The following is a 15694-nucleotide window of genomic DNA, read 5'->3' as shown; positions in this document are numbered from 1 at the left end:
GCCCCTACAGAGTGAGTAAGCTTGTCAACAGCTTTGCTCTCCAAGCACAGGCAGGGCTCTCCCTTCAGACTAGCGACAAACCCTTCTTGGTGCAAGGGCGGTATCCTTCCTTTCTTCAGTGAAAACTCATCACGTAGATGCCTGTCCTTGTACCACTGAGAATTCAACACGACAGACACCCGGGAGAGTTGGTTTCAGGTAGTGGGTGGGCTTTGAGTGCATAGCCAACAGTGGGGCTTGTTTGCCCCTGCTGCTGTAGTTTGCCCTGTGGCGATGGCCAGATTATGGGCTGAATATGTATAATCCCTATTCCACCACAGGCTTATAAGCAAGGCTACCGTATTAAAACCTACGCTTCCCACGCACCAGTAACAGAAGAAGCAAAGAGACACCGAGAGCAACAATAACCATCCCTTGGATATAGAGGACAGCCCTGAACTCAGAAGGGTTTCCTGGCTCTGGAAACCCAGAAGGCACTGAAAGATCTAGAGCAAGAAGTCGCGGAAGCTCCCGCGTTAGCCCTGCCAGGCTACAACAATCAGTTTCTATCAGATTTCCCTGAACAGGAGGGACAGCCGGTTGGCCCCAAAAGGTCAGCAAGGCGCAGCATGTTCCTCAGGAGAACTAGACCTCGTAACTCAGGGCCTGATTTCATGGACTGAGGCTGTTGCAGCAGCAGCTGTGGTGGTGGAGAAAGCAAGAAATAGTGTCCTGGGGCACCTCCTAAGGCTAAGGGTTCATTCCTTACTTCCTTGTCCTCCCCTCCAGAGTTCAAGCAAGTGCGGATGTGCCACTGTGGGGAATTACGTTGGGTTATGGCAATAACCGTACATGGTCATTGCCTTCTTTGGCGGAACCTTCCATAAATGCAACAAGATACACTCAAACCGCTGCCTCTCCCCCAGGCTGTCTTGCCCTGGCTCTCTGCCGACAGGAGGGAGCAGTGGGTGGTGTCAGCCTGGGGGGGTGGCAGGAGGGAGAGCGGGCGGTGAGAGGCGTGGGGGTGAGAGGACATGGGGCGGTGATGGGCCCAGGGCTGTTGGGAGAGCCAGCGCGGGCCCCGGGGCTGATGGGAGGTGACGCTGGGTGGCGAAGGCCCAGGTGGTGGCGGGAGGGACAGCGCAGACCTCAGGGTGTGACAGGACACCGGGCAGCGACAGACCTGGGGGGTGACAGGACAGCGGGGCTGCTGGAACCCCCTCCCCTAAGGGCCACTCGGCATTAGGGCAGCGAGGGCGGGGCTGCCACACCCACATGATGCAGGTCTTTCTTCATAATGTGCTGAGCATATAAGAGGACCATGACACCGCGTGCTGCAGTAGGCACCATCCCAGAGCAGGCACCGCCTGGCCCCAACCATGTCCTGTGTCCACTACAAGTTCTTCTCCAGGCTGAACTATGATACGGTCACCTTCAGCGGCCTCCACATCACCCTGCGCGACCTCAAGCGCCAGATCATGGGCCGCGAGAAGCTGAAGGCGACCAGGAGCGACCTGCAGATCTCCAACGCCCAGACCAAAGAAGGTGCGTGGGGGCGGCGGGCGCGGGGCCTCGGGGACCAGTGCGGAGCTGCACCCCGGCGGGGAGCTGCATTGCAGGGGGGAGCAGCACCCCAGTAGGGAGTTGCACCCCAGCGGGGACCTGCACCACTGCGGAAAGCGACAACCCGCAGGGACCCTGCACCACCTGCCCCGGCGCCCCCAGGGGCCCTGGCACCACCTGCCAGACGGTGGGCTGGCCCCGCTGGTAGGTGACGGTGTGGAGCCGGGCAGGCTCACCGGACACCGGCAGCCCTGGGGCAGAGGGCAGCACACAGGCACTGACCGGTGGCGGCATGGCCGTGGTGGTGAAGCGCATGTCGGACACCTCCGATGCCGTCGGCAGCTGCAGAGGGAACCTCTCTGTTGGGGGAAGCAAAGAGGGGTGGTGGGGTGAGCTACTGGTGGGCAGAGCCCCTTGGGGGGTTACCCGGAGGGCAGGAGCACCACCAGGAGCAGGAGCCTGCTGCTGTACCTGCCATGGCGGCGGGTCAGTGTGGGGTTTGTCTGGGGCAAAGAGTGTTCTGGGGTTCTGTCCCCATGGTGATCATTCCACCAGCACCTGCCTCAGCCAGCCCTGCCAGGGTTTCATTATTCATGCCACAGCAACTGCCCGTCTCAATGACGTCCCATCCTGCTGATGGTTTCCTGTCCTCAATGCTCATTTCTCATCCCGGTGAGGGATTCCCATCCCCACGATGGATTCCCATCCCCACGGTGATTTCTCAGACCCGTGATGGTTTCCTATCCCAACGGTTTCCCATGCCCACAATTTCCCTTCCCAAGCATTGTTTTTGCAGGGAGCTGAATTTCCTGCCCAAGGGGAAGGGATGCAGCCAGTATGGGTGGCCCTGCGATGCCAGCGTGTGAGCTGCCCCATCCTGCCCCAGTGGGGGGGGATGGGGCACTTTTTGGGGGTGTTTTTGTGCTTCCCGTCTCTGGAATCCTTACACGTGCACACAGAGTACTGATCTTTTATAACCTTGCCCGTGCAGGAGCCCTGACTAAATGTTGACCTGATCTTGGAAAGAACAAAGTGGAGCTTGAGTGAAGATGGCCGACTTGCTCAGATTTTTCTGAGCACTCTAACCTTTTACAGTTCCGGGACTGTAACTTTCCATAATGGAGATCTAGTAACAGACGCAATGCTAACCTAAGCGAAAAGAAAACAGGATTTTAAATATCAGTGGAATATCTGCCCATGGAGTCATGTTCTGCAAAGGCAGAAGTCCCTTCAAAAAGCCTGTGCCTCCTTTTAATTTGATCTGCATTTGTTGAGTGTGTTGAGACGATAAAAGTCGGTGTTACCTATAAAAGGTTGCTTTTCTCTCTGTAAAGGGATTCTCTGAAGTGCTGTGTAATGACATACTGATATACGTTCTTACAAACTGACTACTGCTTTTTTCTGTACTGATGTTGTTTTCAGAATACACAGATGATGACGCCCTGATTCCGAGGAACTCCTCGGTAATTGTCAGAAGGATCCCTGCTGGAGGAGTTAAAGCTACCAGCAGAACCTCTGTTACGTGAGTATCCGTAAAGCGGTGTAGTCTTTGCTAGGGGGTTCAGTGAGGTCACTGGTTTAATGGATATTAGTTTACCAGTGGCGTTCCAACTGCATCTCCCTTGTTAAAGCGGCTGTTAGTTTTTGTTGTCCTGGGGTAGGTTTCAATGGACCTGTCCCAAAGCAGACTGACCTTTTTAGGCCTGCTGGGACATGGGCTTCAGGCTCCAACAACGGTAACTTCTAAGATGATTCTGTTGGGTTTGTTCTTGGGCTTGATTGTTCTGAGACCCGAGCTGTAGATGCTGTTTCCTCCAGGTGGAGAGATGCCTTATGCTATGGGCTTGCTTGTATTGCTTTCAGAGTAAAGACAGATACGCACCGTAGTGTACGCTTAGAATTTGTTCCCATCCCAGAGGAGCCCGATTGTCAGTGTTTGGCTATTTCCTGCATTTGCGGGAGGAGGCAGGATATGGCAGGTACTCTGAGGCCCCAGATCTGGGGTGTATTGGTTGAGATTACAGCTACTCAAACGTGATCCTGCCTACAGGATTGTTGTGGTCATTTTGGGATTTGGGGTTTTTTTTAGTTGCACTGAATGTGAGAATTTGAGAATGAGAACAGTTTATGTGTATGAATAGATGGCCACATTCACTAGATTATCCGAACAATGTCCTGATGGGCAGGTTTTATAACCTGTTTCACTGCTTGATGTGGGGCACAAGTGCTCTATTTTAAGCTCTGATCACCTTCCTTTCTTTCTCCTTCCAGAAGTCGAACGGAGCCAGTGAGCGGAACACCAAAAGCAGTATGTAAAAGCACAGGGTCACACCTTTTTCTGCACACTGCACTGAATTCTGAACAATGTAGCCTTGTATGAAATTTTCCAAACAGTAGCTTCATATAATTTCTTCCAGTAAAACATAGCCTATCCTGCAAAGACAATGGATTTGATTCAGCATAGTAAGAAGTGCGTAATGCCATCATTTGCACAGTTCTAATGGGACTATTGGTATTTGTGCCCAGTCACGCATTGTATTTCATCCTGAATATGCGAGGCTATTTCCTGAATGGCTTTGTGTTGTACAGATAAGGTACGATTGGTTATAGGCGATGTAGGTTCAAGGTTTGCACAACTGGACGTGGTGCCATGCTCTCCATCTGTCTCTCTACAGCTAGTAACGTGTCTGTTGGCGTAGCTGCTTGTGCGCTTTGTGTTTCTTGCAGTAAAAATGCTCCGGAGTGTATTTTTGCCATTTTCACCTTGTATCACTTAGCTTCTGTTTTTGCTTGCTTTGCCCAACGGTTTTTGAAAACGTTCATAAAAAACACCGAGAAACCATTGTTGTTAAACTTGGTACTGTTTCTGGCTTTGACGTGGGGGTTCAAACAAAAACTAAAACTGACATACGCCCTACGTTCTGAGGACAGTTCTGGGCAGCTAAACGAGTCCTTTCCGTGCCTTTGAATACCTGGGTATTTGTTCCTGGAACTGTTTAATTGCAGTGATATTGTTTGGGCTCCTCCAAGTACATGAATGTCTTTAACAGATTGCCCTGAATGTAAATATCGTTGCTACACAAAGTGGTATTCTAAAGTTCTGCATTTGCTCTTCCCGCTTTCTCTGATGCAGCAGCTTCATCTAATAGCTTGTCTGCAAATGAAAATACCTGAAAGCCAGTGTACAAATTTTGGCGCAAGGTTAGAGCCTGGGGCCTTTGTGGGGCATTTTTCATCAGGTTGGAAAACACTGTCCTTCTGCTGCTGAAATATAAATAAGTAACAGAAGGAAATGCTTGACTGGTAATAGTCTGGATTTTGATTTAGTCTTCTGTTCAGTTGCTTTAGTTCTCTTTAGTTTCTGATTAGTCTTCCGTTTGAAATGGCAGTTCATACATTGACTGTCGATTCTGGATTTTGGATTGTTTGGGGTTTGGGGGTTGTCGAGTCGTGTCCCCGCCCCTCCCCAGTTCTTCTGCAGTATTGCCTTAGGGTGGCAAACAAGTTTCATGGAGATGTTGGTTCTAACTGACTGGTTGGAGGGACTGGCAGGAAATACTTCAGTAGAAATATAAAGGAACCAAAAAAAGACCCAGGGCTGGAGGGCCGTGGAAGGTGGCCGTTGGGCAAACGTGCTGAACAGTACATCAGTTACCCTTCCTGACCCATTTGACAAGGTTCCCTCTCTGAGATACTCTGGAGCAACAAGCTGATCTCAAGCGGGTCTGGTTAGTCTAGTTGCTTCTCATTAACCGCACGGGCACTCTTAAGCTGGCGTAGCTTTGGACTTTGCCTTGAGCAAATGCAAATGACACGAGGTCGGAAATGCCTCTTGCAGTCACACTCGGAGCGCATCGTGCAGACTTTCAGACTACGGTAGAGGTTAACTATTGCTATGTTTGGACTGTACAACTTGAATATGTGTTTAATTTTTTGTGAACAGATGGATGACTCCTCTGCATCTGCTTCTCTGTCCCAGCTTATTCAGGTATATCTATATTCTTACCAAATACTTCAAAAAAAAAAAAAGTGTTTGCTTCATATTTTTAAATCTTGCACTGTGATCCAGAGCTGTATAACTGTTGTAATGCGAACAATGCTTTACTTTAATTCTTAATAATGTCAAGTATTTATGTTAACCTTAAAATGTGTGTATGCTTTGATCCTCTCCCGTAAAGAGCAGTTGCCACTTTGGGGAGATAGAAGGGGAGAACCTTACCAGCACCAACGTCACGTTGCACTAGTGCTCATCTTCAAGACACAAAGGAGAAGCACTTCAGAGGCTGTTTGCCCTTTTTCATACATTCCGTTAGTTCTGCTTTGGGGAGGAGCGCTATTTTTACAGAAGCATGTCACTGGCTGTAAGGGACGGACATTCCAGGGGGTGTGGAGCAGCCAAACTAGAGGCGTGCCTGGAACACGGACAATTGCAGGGCTATTTCTGAATTTCTAGTCCTCAGAGCTGCAGATCCATTCTTTGACCGCTGCACAATTTCATCAGCTGTCGTATAGATACAGTGGGCAACACAATCTGATTTCCTTGAACGCAGACTGTGTACGCTGTGATTATGTCCCTAACCGTGTCTAGGAACACACCCACGCCTGTGTGTGGCATGCTGGCGGAGGTGACCTTCTGGAACTCCTGCCACGCCGCCTTTTGCTGTGGAGCTGCTGGCGGTTTTTGCCCGGGAATGTGTAACTTTGGCTGGGAAAGCACTAGTCATTGCGCCTTGTGAGAAGGCGTAGTGCTAGCCAATTCAGTGCCTGGGCTTTAAAGTTACAAAGCTCAGAGAAGGCAGGGCCTAAGGCAAAGGAGCTCGTTCTTTCTTCTGAAAAGAAAGGCTGGAGTTCATTCCCAGGACAGAGAAAGCTCTCCCCACTAGCCACTTCTTCCCTCTCTCACCACAGACATGAAATTGTGGACACGTGGCAAAAATATTGGAAAAAATAATTCATTTGGAAGGTAGCCACCAGAAGAAACTGGTCTGCATTAGTGCTGTCCCTAAACGTGTCCTTGGTTCTGTAAACTTAGGTGAAGTTTTACTCTAAAATGTGAGAAGCCGTCCAAGAGGTGCACACATTGAAGCTTTTGAGAACATTGAAGTATTTCAGAACAATACAGGAACAACACCTCAGAGCAGCTCAAAACTGTGACTTACTCTACCCTCTTTAGCGCAGACTGGCTCAGCAGGGAGTCAATGTGTTGTAAAAAGTCCTCTGGTTTATTACTGCTATGTACGAAATGCCATATTTGAACTTTCGCCTATCCCTAGAAATGTTTTGTGGGTTTTGGATGTGTCTTGTACATCTCTTGGGTTCAAGCAAATCAGTCAAGTGTCTGTGAAGTTTTCTGTCACGGTTAATGGAAATGATTTCATAGGTGTCGATCTGCATTATGTTACAGTTGAGGAAAAACTGTGTATAGGAAACAACCATTTAATAAAATGCTGAAAGTAGTTGGTTGCTCTTGCGAAGGAATGCACCTAAAAGCAAAGACAGGAGTGGCTGATCTGAAGGCTTGGTGCTGGACGGTCCAAAGAATGTACAGTCCCTCCCTTAGACCCTGCTGGTATCTGCACTAGTGTGTAATTAAAACGTTTGAACAAATAGTACTTCAAAAACCAAGAAATCAGCTGGTTTCCTTCATATGAAGATCTAGTTCTGCGTAAGGCTTGTATTACAATTTGCATGGTAAAAGGACACGGCCAGCTGGAGAAACCTGCAGGTTTTGCTTACCGTAGTTAGCTCACTTAACACGAAGAAGTTAGCAGGGGCTCTAAAGTGTTTCTAACGTGTGTGTCGACTAACGGCCTGTTACACAGACTGCCAGTCTGGCTGAAGCCAGCGCTTCCGAAGAAGACAAAATAAAAGCGATGATGATACAGTCTTGCCGTGCATATGATCCAATCAAGTAAGTGTTGATAACGCCAGATCTGTTCCCCAACGATTACGGAGGAATGCTAGAGATGGTTGCTTTAACAAGAGAGACACATGCACCCCTTTTTCTTTTTCTCCCAAAAACCTTCTAGTTACATGAAGAACAGCCTGGGTCTACCTCCGCCATCATATACTTGCTTTCGTTGTGGAAAACCTGGCCACTATATAAAGAACTGCCCAACAAACGGGGTAAGGTTGGGGGGGGACTTCTGGTGTTACTTCGTTTTTGTTTTTTACCTTGGCAGTGAGGTAACAGATACATGAACACGCATATTAAGACGTGTTTCTCTTGGGGTGAAATAGAGAGGTTACATGGCAAAGTTGCAAAGCCCTTCAAAATTCAAGGGACACCTGCAATTATCAAGGCAAAATTTTCTTTTTTCCAGGCCACCACAACAAACATAGCCAGAGATCTTTCTCTGTCAACTTTCATGCATATTTTTCTGTATTTCAATATGACTGGAAATTTATTTTGGGTTTTAACCCTTCCTAAAGACAGTTCACAGTTTTTAGTATTTTGTACAAAACCAGGATGTTTCTGCTGGCCCCATCTATTGGATATCTGCCTGGTGTAATGACACAAGCCTCTGGCTGAGCGTCCCTGCCATTTAACAACAGTCACGGAGATGTCGTTTTAAGTGTGGGTCTTGAGATACGCCTGCATTTCTTTTCCTGCCAGGACAAGACTTTTGAGCCTGTTCCCAGAATTAGGAGGAGCACGGGCATTCCAAGGAGTTTCATGGTGGAGGTGAAAGATCCCAACACAAAGGGTGCTATGCTGACCAGCACGGGAAAATATGCCATACCAATTATTAATGCGTAAGTATGGGACTAACGGGACTGACCCAGGAGCGAAGGAGAGGAACCGTGTGTCAATGCCTGGGCGGCAATGCAGCCGAGTGGGCCAGCACCTCTAGTTACGGGGGAGGAAGCACTGGCATTGCATCTTAACCTTAACACCCGTGATACTTTCTAATCCCAAGGCCCTAAAATAGGACGCTCCTCCTGTTCATGCCCCTGGAAGCTGCTTAAACTTGTGGCGTGCTAAGAATCAGTATTTCTGCAAAAGGTTTCCGAGGTGTTTGCAGTGGAGTCGTTCTCTTTGAAAGCGCGTTTTGCTTCTGTCCGATGCTGCAAAGGCTCCTTGCAAAAGTTAACAAGTTGCTGTGGGAGTGAGGTTTCCTCCCCCTCTGACTTTTATCACCTCCCCTGTGTGAAAGAGGCTGCAGTTTTCCTGTTGCTGCAAACTAAGAAAATACTACTGTGTGCTGCCAAGAGCGGCTGCTCTAAAATGCACTCGGTGGCACTTCTGGTGTTCTGCCATGGACCTCCTTTGGTAGAAGCTCTAACATAGACTTCTTCCATTTCCAAAACTTCATTACTCGGAGACTGACTTGATCCTCAGCCTGCCATTTACTTTTACCCTCTGGCAACAGAGGAGAGGTGGGATTCATTTCACACGATTTCTAGCTGTCAAAAAGTTATTTGCCTAGTCTGAGCTGATTTCTCCATTGACCCAATGAATGGGAGAGGTCTGCAGCAGGAAAATTGTTCCCCCTCCCTCTTCTCATCCTGTGGCTGTAGAAAAGGACTTTCAACTAGCGGCCTACGTTTTAGAAGGCTAATGTGGAGTGAGAAGAATTCCACCTGTTCTCTTCCCCTGAGAAAAGCCAAAGCTTGGAAAAGTTCTCCTTGACCCACCTTTAACTTTTTGCTCTCTCCTTCCCCACCCCGCTCCAGGGAAGCTTATGCCAGAGGAAAGAAGGAAAAGCCTCCCTTTCTACCGGAAGAGCCGGCCTCCTCCTCCCCCTCCGATGAGCCTATTCCAGATGAGCTCCTGTGTCCCCTTTGTAAAGATATAATGACCGACGCAGCTGTTATTCCCTGCTGTGGAAACAGTTATTGTGACGAATGTAAGTGTGACCCCATGGCTGTTAATTCAAAACATCACCTCTGATCCTCTGAAAGCAGAAACAGGAGATCAGGAAATTACTGTCTCACCGGTTCTATGTAGTACTTAAGCCCAGCCTGAATAGGAAAGGACTCTTCTCCTATAAAGGGCAAAAGAAAGGCCGAAAGCTTTTTCCTCCTTTTTATGTATCTCGTTAAATCCCCTTCGCACGTGGAAGGACGAGTATGAGAAGAGGGCGTAACTGCGCCGGTGATGACGCTATTAGATAGCGAATGCATTTCGTTTGTCCACAGCCCTTTCCCTCCTACAAAATTACAGAGCCAACGCTGGTGACTTCCTGTGGTCTGCAGCAATCGGGTACTTGGGCATTTAATGCACATTCTCCTCCACGGGAGAGTTGGCTGAAACCTTCAGAACTCACACCTGCTAACGGGTTTTTGAGGTCTCTTTTATTCACTAGCCCTGAGGTTGGTGACTTCTCACTGTACTAGAGAGTGGAAAAAAGGTGAGTCAAGACATCAAGACACCACCTACTCCACACCTCCAGATGTTACAGGAGTGAAACATCAGGGCTGTACCGTTATTGGCTGCATACTAGAAAATTATTAGGCTACTGAACTTGAGCTTCATGTTCCCAATTCAAGATCATCTTCACCCATTAATCATATACATGGTTTTATAACTGATGAGAACCCCAAAAACGTCCTTAGTTTGGCTAAAATCTATTTTGACGACTCTAATTGCACACAGGTATTAGAACAGCGTTACTGGATTCTGAGGATCATACCTGCCCAACGTGTCATCAGACCAATGTTTCTCCTGATGCTTTAGCTGCCAACAAGATCCTACGCCAGGTAACGTGATGGCTTTTCCGTGAACTGCTTGTAAGAGAAGTCTATTCCTGAAAAGCTGAAAGGGAAGAAAACATGAATCGGCAGCTCCTGAAGCAGGGCTAAATTGGACAAGGCTACATTTATTTACTCCTCCAGTGCATGATCCCTTGTTACAGAAGCTTACAACTCCTTAGAGACAGTCTGGCAAATTCAGGTCACAGTTTTAACATGATTGCCTCCCTTTCAAATTCGGTGTTGACACTGAAGTGCTTTAAATACAGACACCCTGAGTTACCAGTCATTAATGCCGGCGCTTAATGCGATGTGTTCCTATCCCTGCCTGCTGATTTATTTTAGGATTGATAGCATTTACAGGAATAGGCGAGTGATGTTCCTCTGTGGAGCCTTTTGTTTGTGTGCCTCCTGAAGTTTCCTATCCCCTTTTTGTCCGTGTTTTTCTGCCTCTAGGCTGTGAACAACTTCCAAAATGGAACTGGCTACCCTCGGCAGCAGCAGCCGCAGCAGCCGCCACCGCCACCACCTCCACCACCACTCCTGACTGTCGGGCCTCCCGCCGCGCTGGTGACGGCCGCTAACCTTTCTAAACCTTCCTCTCAGCCAATCAGCGGGTTGTTGGAGGAGAAGGTTAGTTTGATTTCAGCATAGGCACTGATCCTTGTCTTTTAGCAGAGCTTCGTTTCCAACTCTTTCCAACCGTTTTTTGCCAAGGGCCGTCAGGTTCCGCTACTAAGACAAGCAGCACTGCCGAGTCGTCTGGGCCCCCAAGGACAATCAATACCCACAACGGGTAAGTAACGCTAACTTTAGAATTCCTTTAAAAGTCTTATCTTCAGATAAACTGAATGGGATTTTTTTCTTTTTCCCTCCCCACTGCAACAGGTCATCCAGTGAGAGCCACTACAATTCGCTCAGCAGGTGGCGGATCAGGCTGCGAACTGTAAGTGTCCCACAGAAATTCAATGCATTACTACCAGTAACTGTACTACTACTCCTGGTTAAAGGAGGCCGTAACACGTAACTCCTGCAACAGCTGATTTGCAATGAATAAGTACGCACAGGTAGTTGTGGAGAACACAAGCGGTAATTAATTTTGAAATGGCTTACTTTGAATGGCCTTTAACAAAGGGATCTGTGCTTGCACTAAGATTATTTAAAATAAAACATCAGCACAGGACTGACAAGGGGACTGCCAAAAACAAACACTTTCTGGGGAAACCGTAATGACATACGAAAATTAAATATAATTATAGGATCAAGTGGAAAGCCAGGCTAGAAACTTGGAAGCAGAAACTTTACATGCTAACAAGTTCTTCAATTTGCAGTAGCATCATTACCTAAACACATGGAGAGAGGATAAAAAAACCACAAACCAAACCAAACAAAGCAAACCAAATTTGAGAGGAAAAAAGTTGGGGAGTGTGACCCTTTTTTCTTTCTTTTTCTGTGTGGTTTTTTTTCAGGTCCAAGTCTCCCTGCAGTGCTTCATCTTACTGTAGAAGTTCGTATACCTACACCAAGTCAAGATCCAGTTCTTCCCCCACTCACTCCTACTCTCGATTATTCAGTCGTTCCCAGTCTCGTTCCTCCCCGCGATCGCCGCCGTATCCAAGAAGAGGCAAAGGGAAGAGTCGTAACTATCGCTCCAGGTCAAGGTCACGCGGCTCTCACCATTCAAGGCTAAGGTCACCCCCGCACAGAAGATACCATTCACGGTCAAGGTCTCCGGTGTTTAGGGGCCAGTCTCCAACTAAACGGACTCTACCTCAAGGGGAAGGAGAAAGGGAGTGTTTTAACAGGTCCAGAGAGGTTCCACCATATGATAGGAAAGCTTACGAGGGCAGATCCCGTGACTGGAGGGATCCATTTGAAAAGGAAAGATACAGAGAACGGCGAGGGAACTCTAGGCACCGGAGTGAGAAGTTTTACAAGGGCTATGCTGTTGGCTGTCAACCTCCACCTCCACAAAACAGAGAGGACTTTTCTCCAGGTAGGTTTGGTCCACCTGGCACCAGACGAGAGAATTTGCCATGTGCTCAGGGACGTAGGCAGGATTATCCTGCTGGGCAGAGGCACAGAAACCATCATACAGCTGGAAATTACCCTGAAAAACCATGTGGAAGGGAGAGCCGTGGCATCAAAGATCCTGAAACATCAAAAAAGAAAGAGGTGGAAAAACCACTGGGAGACAAGAAAGGCAATAAAGATAAAAAGCACCGGAATGAAGGATTTCCAAATGCTGAGTTGTTGGAAGGTGCGAGAAAACCAAGAGAGGCAGCTGCAGCAGAAGGTGTTACAGCGGAGTCTGTCTTCAGGCTCCCAAGCAGAGACGATGCCACCCCTGTGAGAAATGAGCCTATGGAAACAGAGTCTAGTGCTTTCAGACTGGGGTCTGAAAAGGAGGAAGAAGAGAAGGATAAGCCAAAAAAAGGAAAGACTGACAAGGCCAAGCGGAAAGTAGAAGTGGCTCTTCCTCCTAAGACGGACAATACAGTAAAACCAGCTGAAGGTTCCAACGAGAAGGTGGACACGGGTCGTGACAAATCTCCTCGACTGGAACCTCCTGCGAAAAAGGCAAAGGAGGACTAGCCAAAGTCAGGCAGTGTTAAAACACCTTCCTCTTGAAAGGATGAGGGTGTTTTGATGCTGTCCTGCAGCGAGTAGTTGCTAGTTGGGAGGATAGAAGGGGAGTGCCTTATCAGCCAAGTTAGAGCCATTTCTGGAATACGGGCAATTGCATGGCTATTGTTCTCTTTGTTTACTCGCACCTGTATAAACACAAATCGCATGTTCATCAATAAAGTTAACATTCTTTTAGCCTCGCGTGTTCCCTGGCATGTCTGTGTTACATTTCTAACTAGCGTCTCACCATGAGCTCACAGAGATGTCTCAAAAATGATTAGGAAAAATGTGGGGATTGATAAGTCAGATTTCCTTTAAAAGGCAAGCCTAAACTTTGCCCCAAGAGAATTGACGGAAGCAGGAGATCATTCCCAAGAAATAGGGCACATCGATCACATCTCCCTTTCAGGCTGCTGCACTGACCCAGAGGGTAAAATTCCTACACCTCCCCAGCAAGAATCACAGTGACAGAGGGATCCTGGTGGGAGGGGGGTATTTGTGACATTAGAAGGAGTATTAAACCACTCCCATTTTTAATCTCTTCAGGACTATACGATGTCAAACCACCATCTGTAATCACTAGTCATAAATCTCTGCACACTAGTATCTTCAAAGTGGGATGCATATTGTGTGTTTAAAAGACACAAGTTTTTTTACTTTTCAATTCAAGTTTAAAACCTGCAAGCTTACCCCATGCTTCATTTTCCCTCTGGTTGCAAGGTAGGTCATCCAAACAAAGGCCCACCAGAAGTAGATGACCAACACCTGTAGCCACTGCGTTTATTGTATTTCCTACAGTTATTGACCTGAGTTCACTTCAACTGCAATGGTGCATTCTAATATTCCAGCGTACCAATTGCCATTTCCTATGTAGAAGCCATTAACTCAAAGAAAACATAGAAAATCAGTTATATGCAAGAAACTTCCTGGACTTACGTACAAAAGACAAAACTCAGTCTTGTCCTCCCACTGCTCACAGCCCATCAGCAGTGGGACAGGCTTTTAGAAAGTGTTGAAGGGAGATACTAGCTTAGTAAAAGTAAAAGTAAAAGTCACCAGTCCTCATTTAGAATCAAAATAGCAACCAGGGAGAGCAAAAAAGTTTTAAATGCACACCAGCACTTCCGTGAATGCGAACACAAATTTTAAAAGCCACCCAAAAACAACAGCAGCCTGTTTGACAAAAAACTAACTCCTGCTGAGGAGAAGCGCACGCTGCTCTGGAACACGCAAAGCCGTCTGCGTGCAGCTTTATTACAAGGTCTTTAGCAAGACAGACCTTTCAGCACCTGCAACCCCTCCCAGGACAACCCCGACTGCGAGGGCAGAGGTACAGGCACATGGGGACGCCTGTACTAAAGCTCTACAACAAAAGAACACAGGCTGTCCTTCAGCCTCCGTGCAAAATGCAACACAGGGACAACAGGGAGCTTTACAGCAACAACAAAGTTTTACACAACAATAAAACAGAGAAAGGAGCATCACAAGGTATCCCTTTTTTCCTACATTGTTTTTTTCCCCCCAGAGGTGGGGAAAATACCCAAACCCCTAAGCCCCAAAGTTTTCTCCTCTCCCATATCAAGCACTTGCTGTGACTGCGCTGCCTGGCAGTCTACTACAGAATTTACCTTTCCTCTTGGCTACAAGAGCTCTCATCTTAGAAGTGTCCACAGTAACCTAGACAACTTTATATTGTTTCCGACTGCCTGGAAATCAAATTAAATTTCCAACCTTCTCTGCTACTCAAAGTGCTACCAAAGCGTTTTGATTATTCAAATTCTTGCTGCTCCGAGTCTGGATGACCCTTACGAGCAAAGCAGAAATACTGCCCATACCGTGCTGCAGAATTAGCCACAGTTCAAGTGTTGCTCAAACTTCCTTTTAAGATTTACTTTTTGTTGTACAACTGGCTCCAAATCAACCTTTTCCATTTTTGCATACCATCTTCCAAAAAGGTTTCCTGGTTTTCATGCTTCAGTTTTCCCTGTAGAAGCTCCTGAAACCGCCTATTTTCCCACGACGCTCGGCACTGGCTTTGCATATTCTCCTAGGCCACTGCCCACTCATTCTGGGAATGAACACAGGAAACCTGTCTCAGCTCACTGAATCGGAATGCTACCCTTCTGCCTCATACAAACCAGGAAGGTCCGTGAAAATACCGTTCCAGAGTTCTGAAACATGCAACCATCCATTATAAACCAATTTAATACCATTAATGTTTTCAATTCAGATTTGCTTTTACAAGAATCCATTACAAATGATACTCCATTAACAGTTTCAGTTTCCTGCTGCATGTCACATGCATATCCAGAGGGCAATCAGAGATGCTTCCACCAAAATAAAAACCCACAAACCAAGAAGAACAACACAATCCCCGCCCCCCAATTCTTTCTAAGCCTGAATTTGGCATTTTTAATCTCATTCCTTTACTCTCTGAATGACTACGCATCTACTTGTACACTAAAAGGCAGTCAGACAGCCATGATAAATACCCTGTATTAATCCACCAACGGCTTGACACCTTGCACCAGAGTTCCTCTAAGTCAGTCCTAACCTGTTGTGCTGGTTTTGGCTGAGAAGGGGTTAATTCTCCTCACTGTGGGGGTCGCCTACCTTTCCAGCTTCCCGCGCTCTGCCACGTGTGTGGGGGGGCTGGGAGGGTCGGGGCCGTGGTGGGGGCGGCTGACCCCGACTGGCCAATGGCAGGTTCATTCCATACCACGTGACACCATGACCAGTATATTGAGGGGGGGCAGCGGCAGCGCGGGAGCAGCGCGGCGTCGGGTCGGCGGGCGGCTGCAGCGCGTGCGGTTCATTTCGGCGGTTCGTT

General features: G+C 47.6%; 1 protein-coding gene across 1 annotated transcript; it reads left to right on the top strand.

The window, feature by feature from the left end:
* The first annotated feature begins 1358 nt into the window (after positions 1-1358).
* LOC135311300 (E3 ubiquitin-protein ligase RBBP6-like) lies at positions 1359-12867 on the top strand. Its single transcript, XM_064440424.1, is given in 12 exon segments — positions 1359-1524; positions 2965-3064; positions 3814-3850; positions 5486-5530; positions 7365-7453; positions 7572-7668; positions 8159-8298; positions 9220-9392; positions 10142-10245; positions 10693-10869; positions 11125-11132; positions 11706-12867. Coding segments are annotated over 12 exon segments (2298 nt in total).
* The last annotated feature ends 2827 nt before the right edge of the window (positions 12868-15694 follow it).

Source organism: Phalacrocorax carbo, unplaced genomic scaffold (genome assembly GCF_963921805.1).
Source record: "Phalacrocorax carbo unplaced genomic scaffold, bPhaCar2.1 SCAFFOLD_36, whole genome shotgun sequence".
NCBI lineage: Eukaryota > Metazoa > Chordata > Aves > Suliformes > Phalacrocoracidae > Phalacrocorax > Phalacrocorax carbo.
This window is presented reverse-complemented; position numbering and strand designations above follow the sequence as displayed.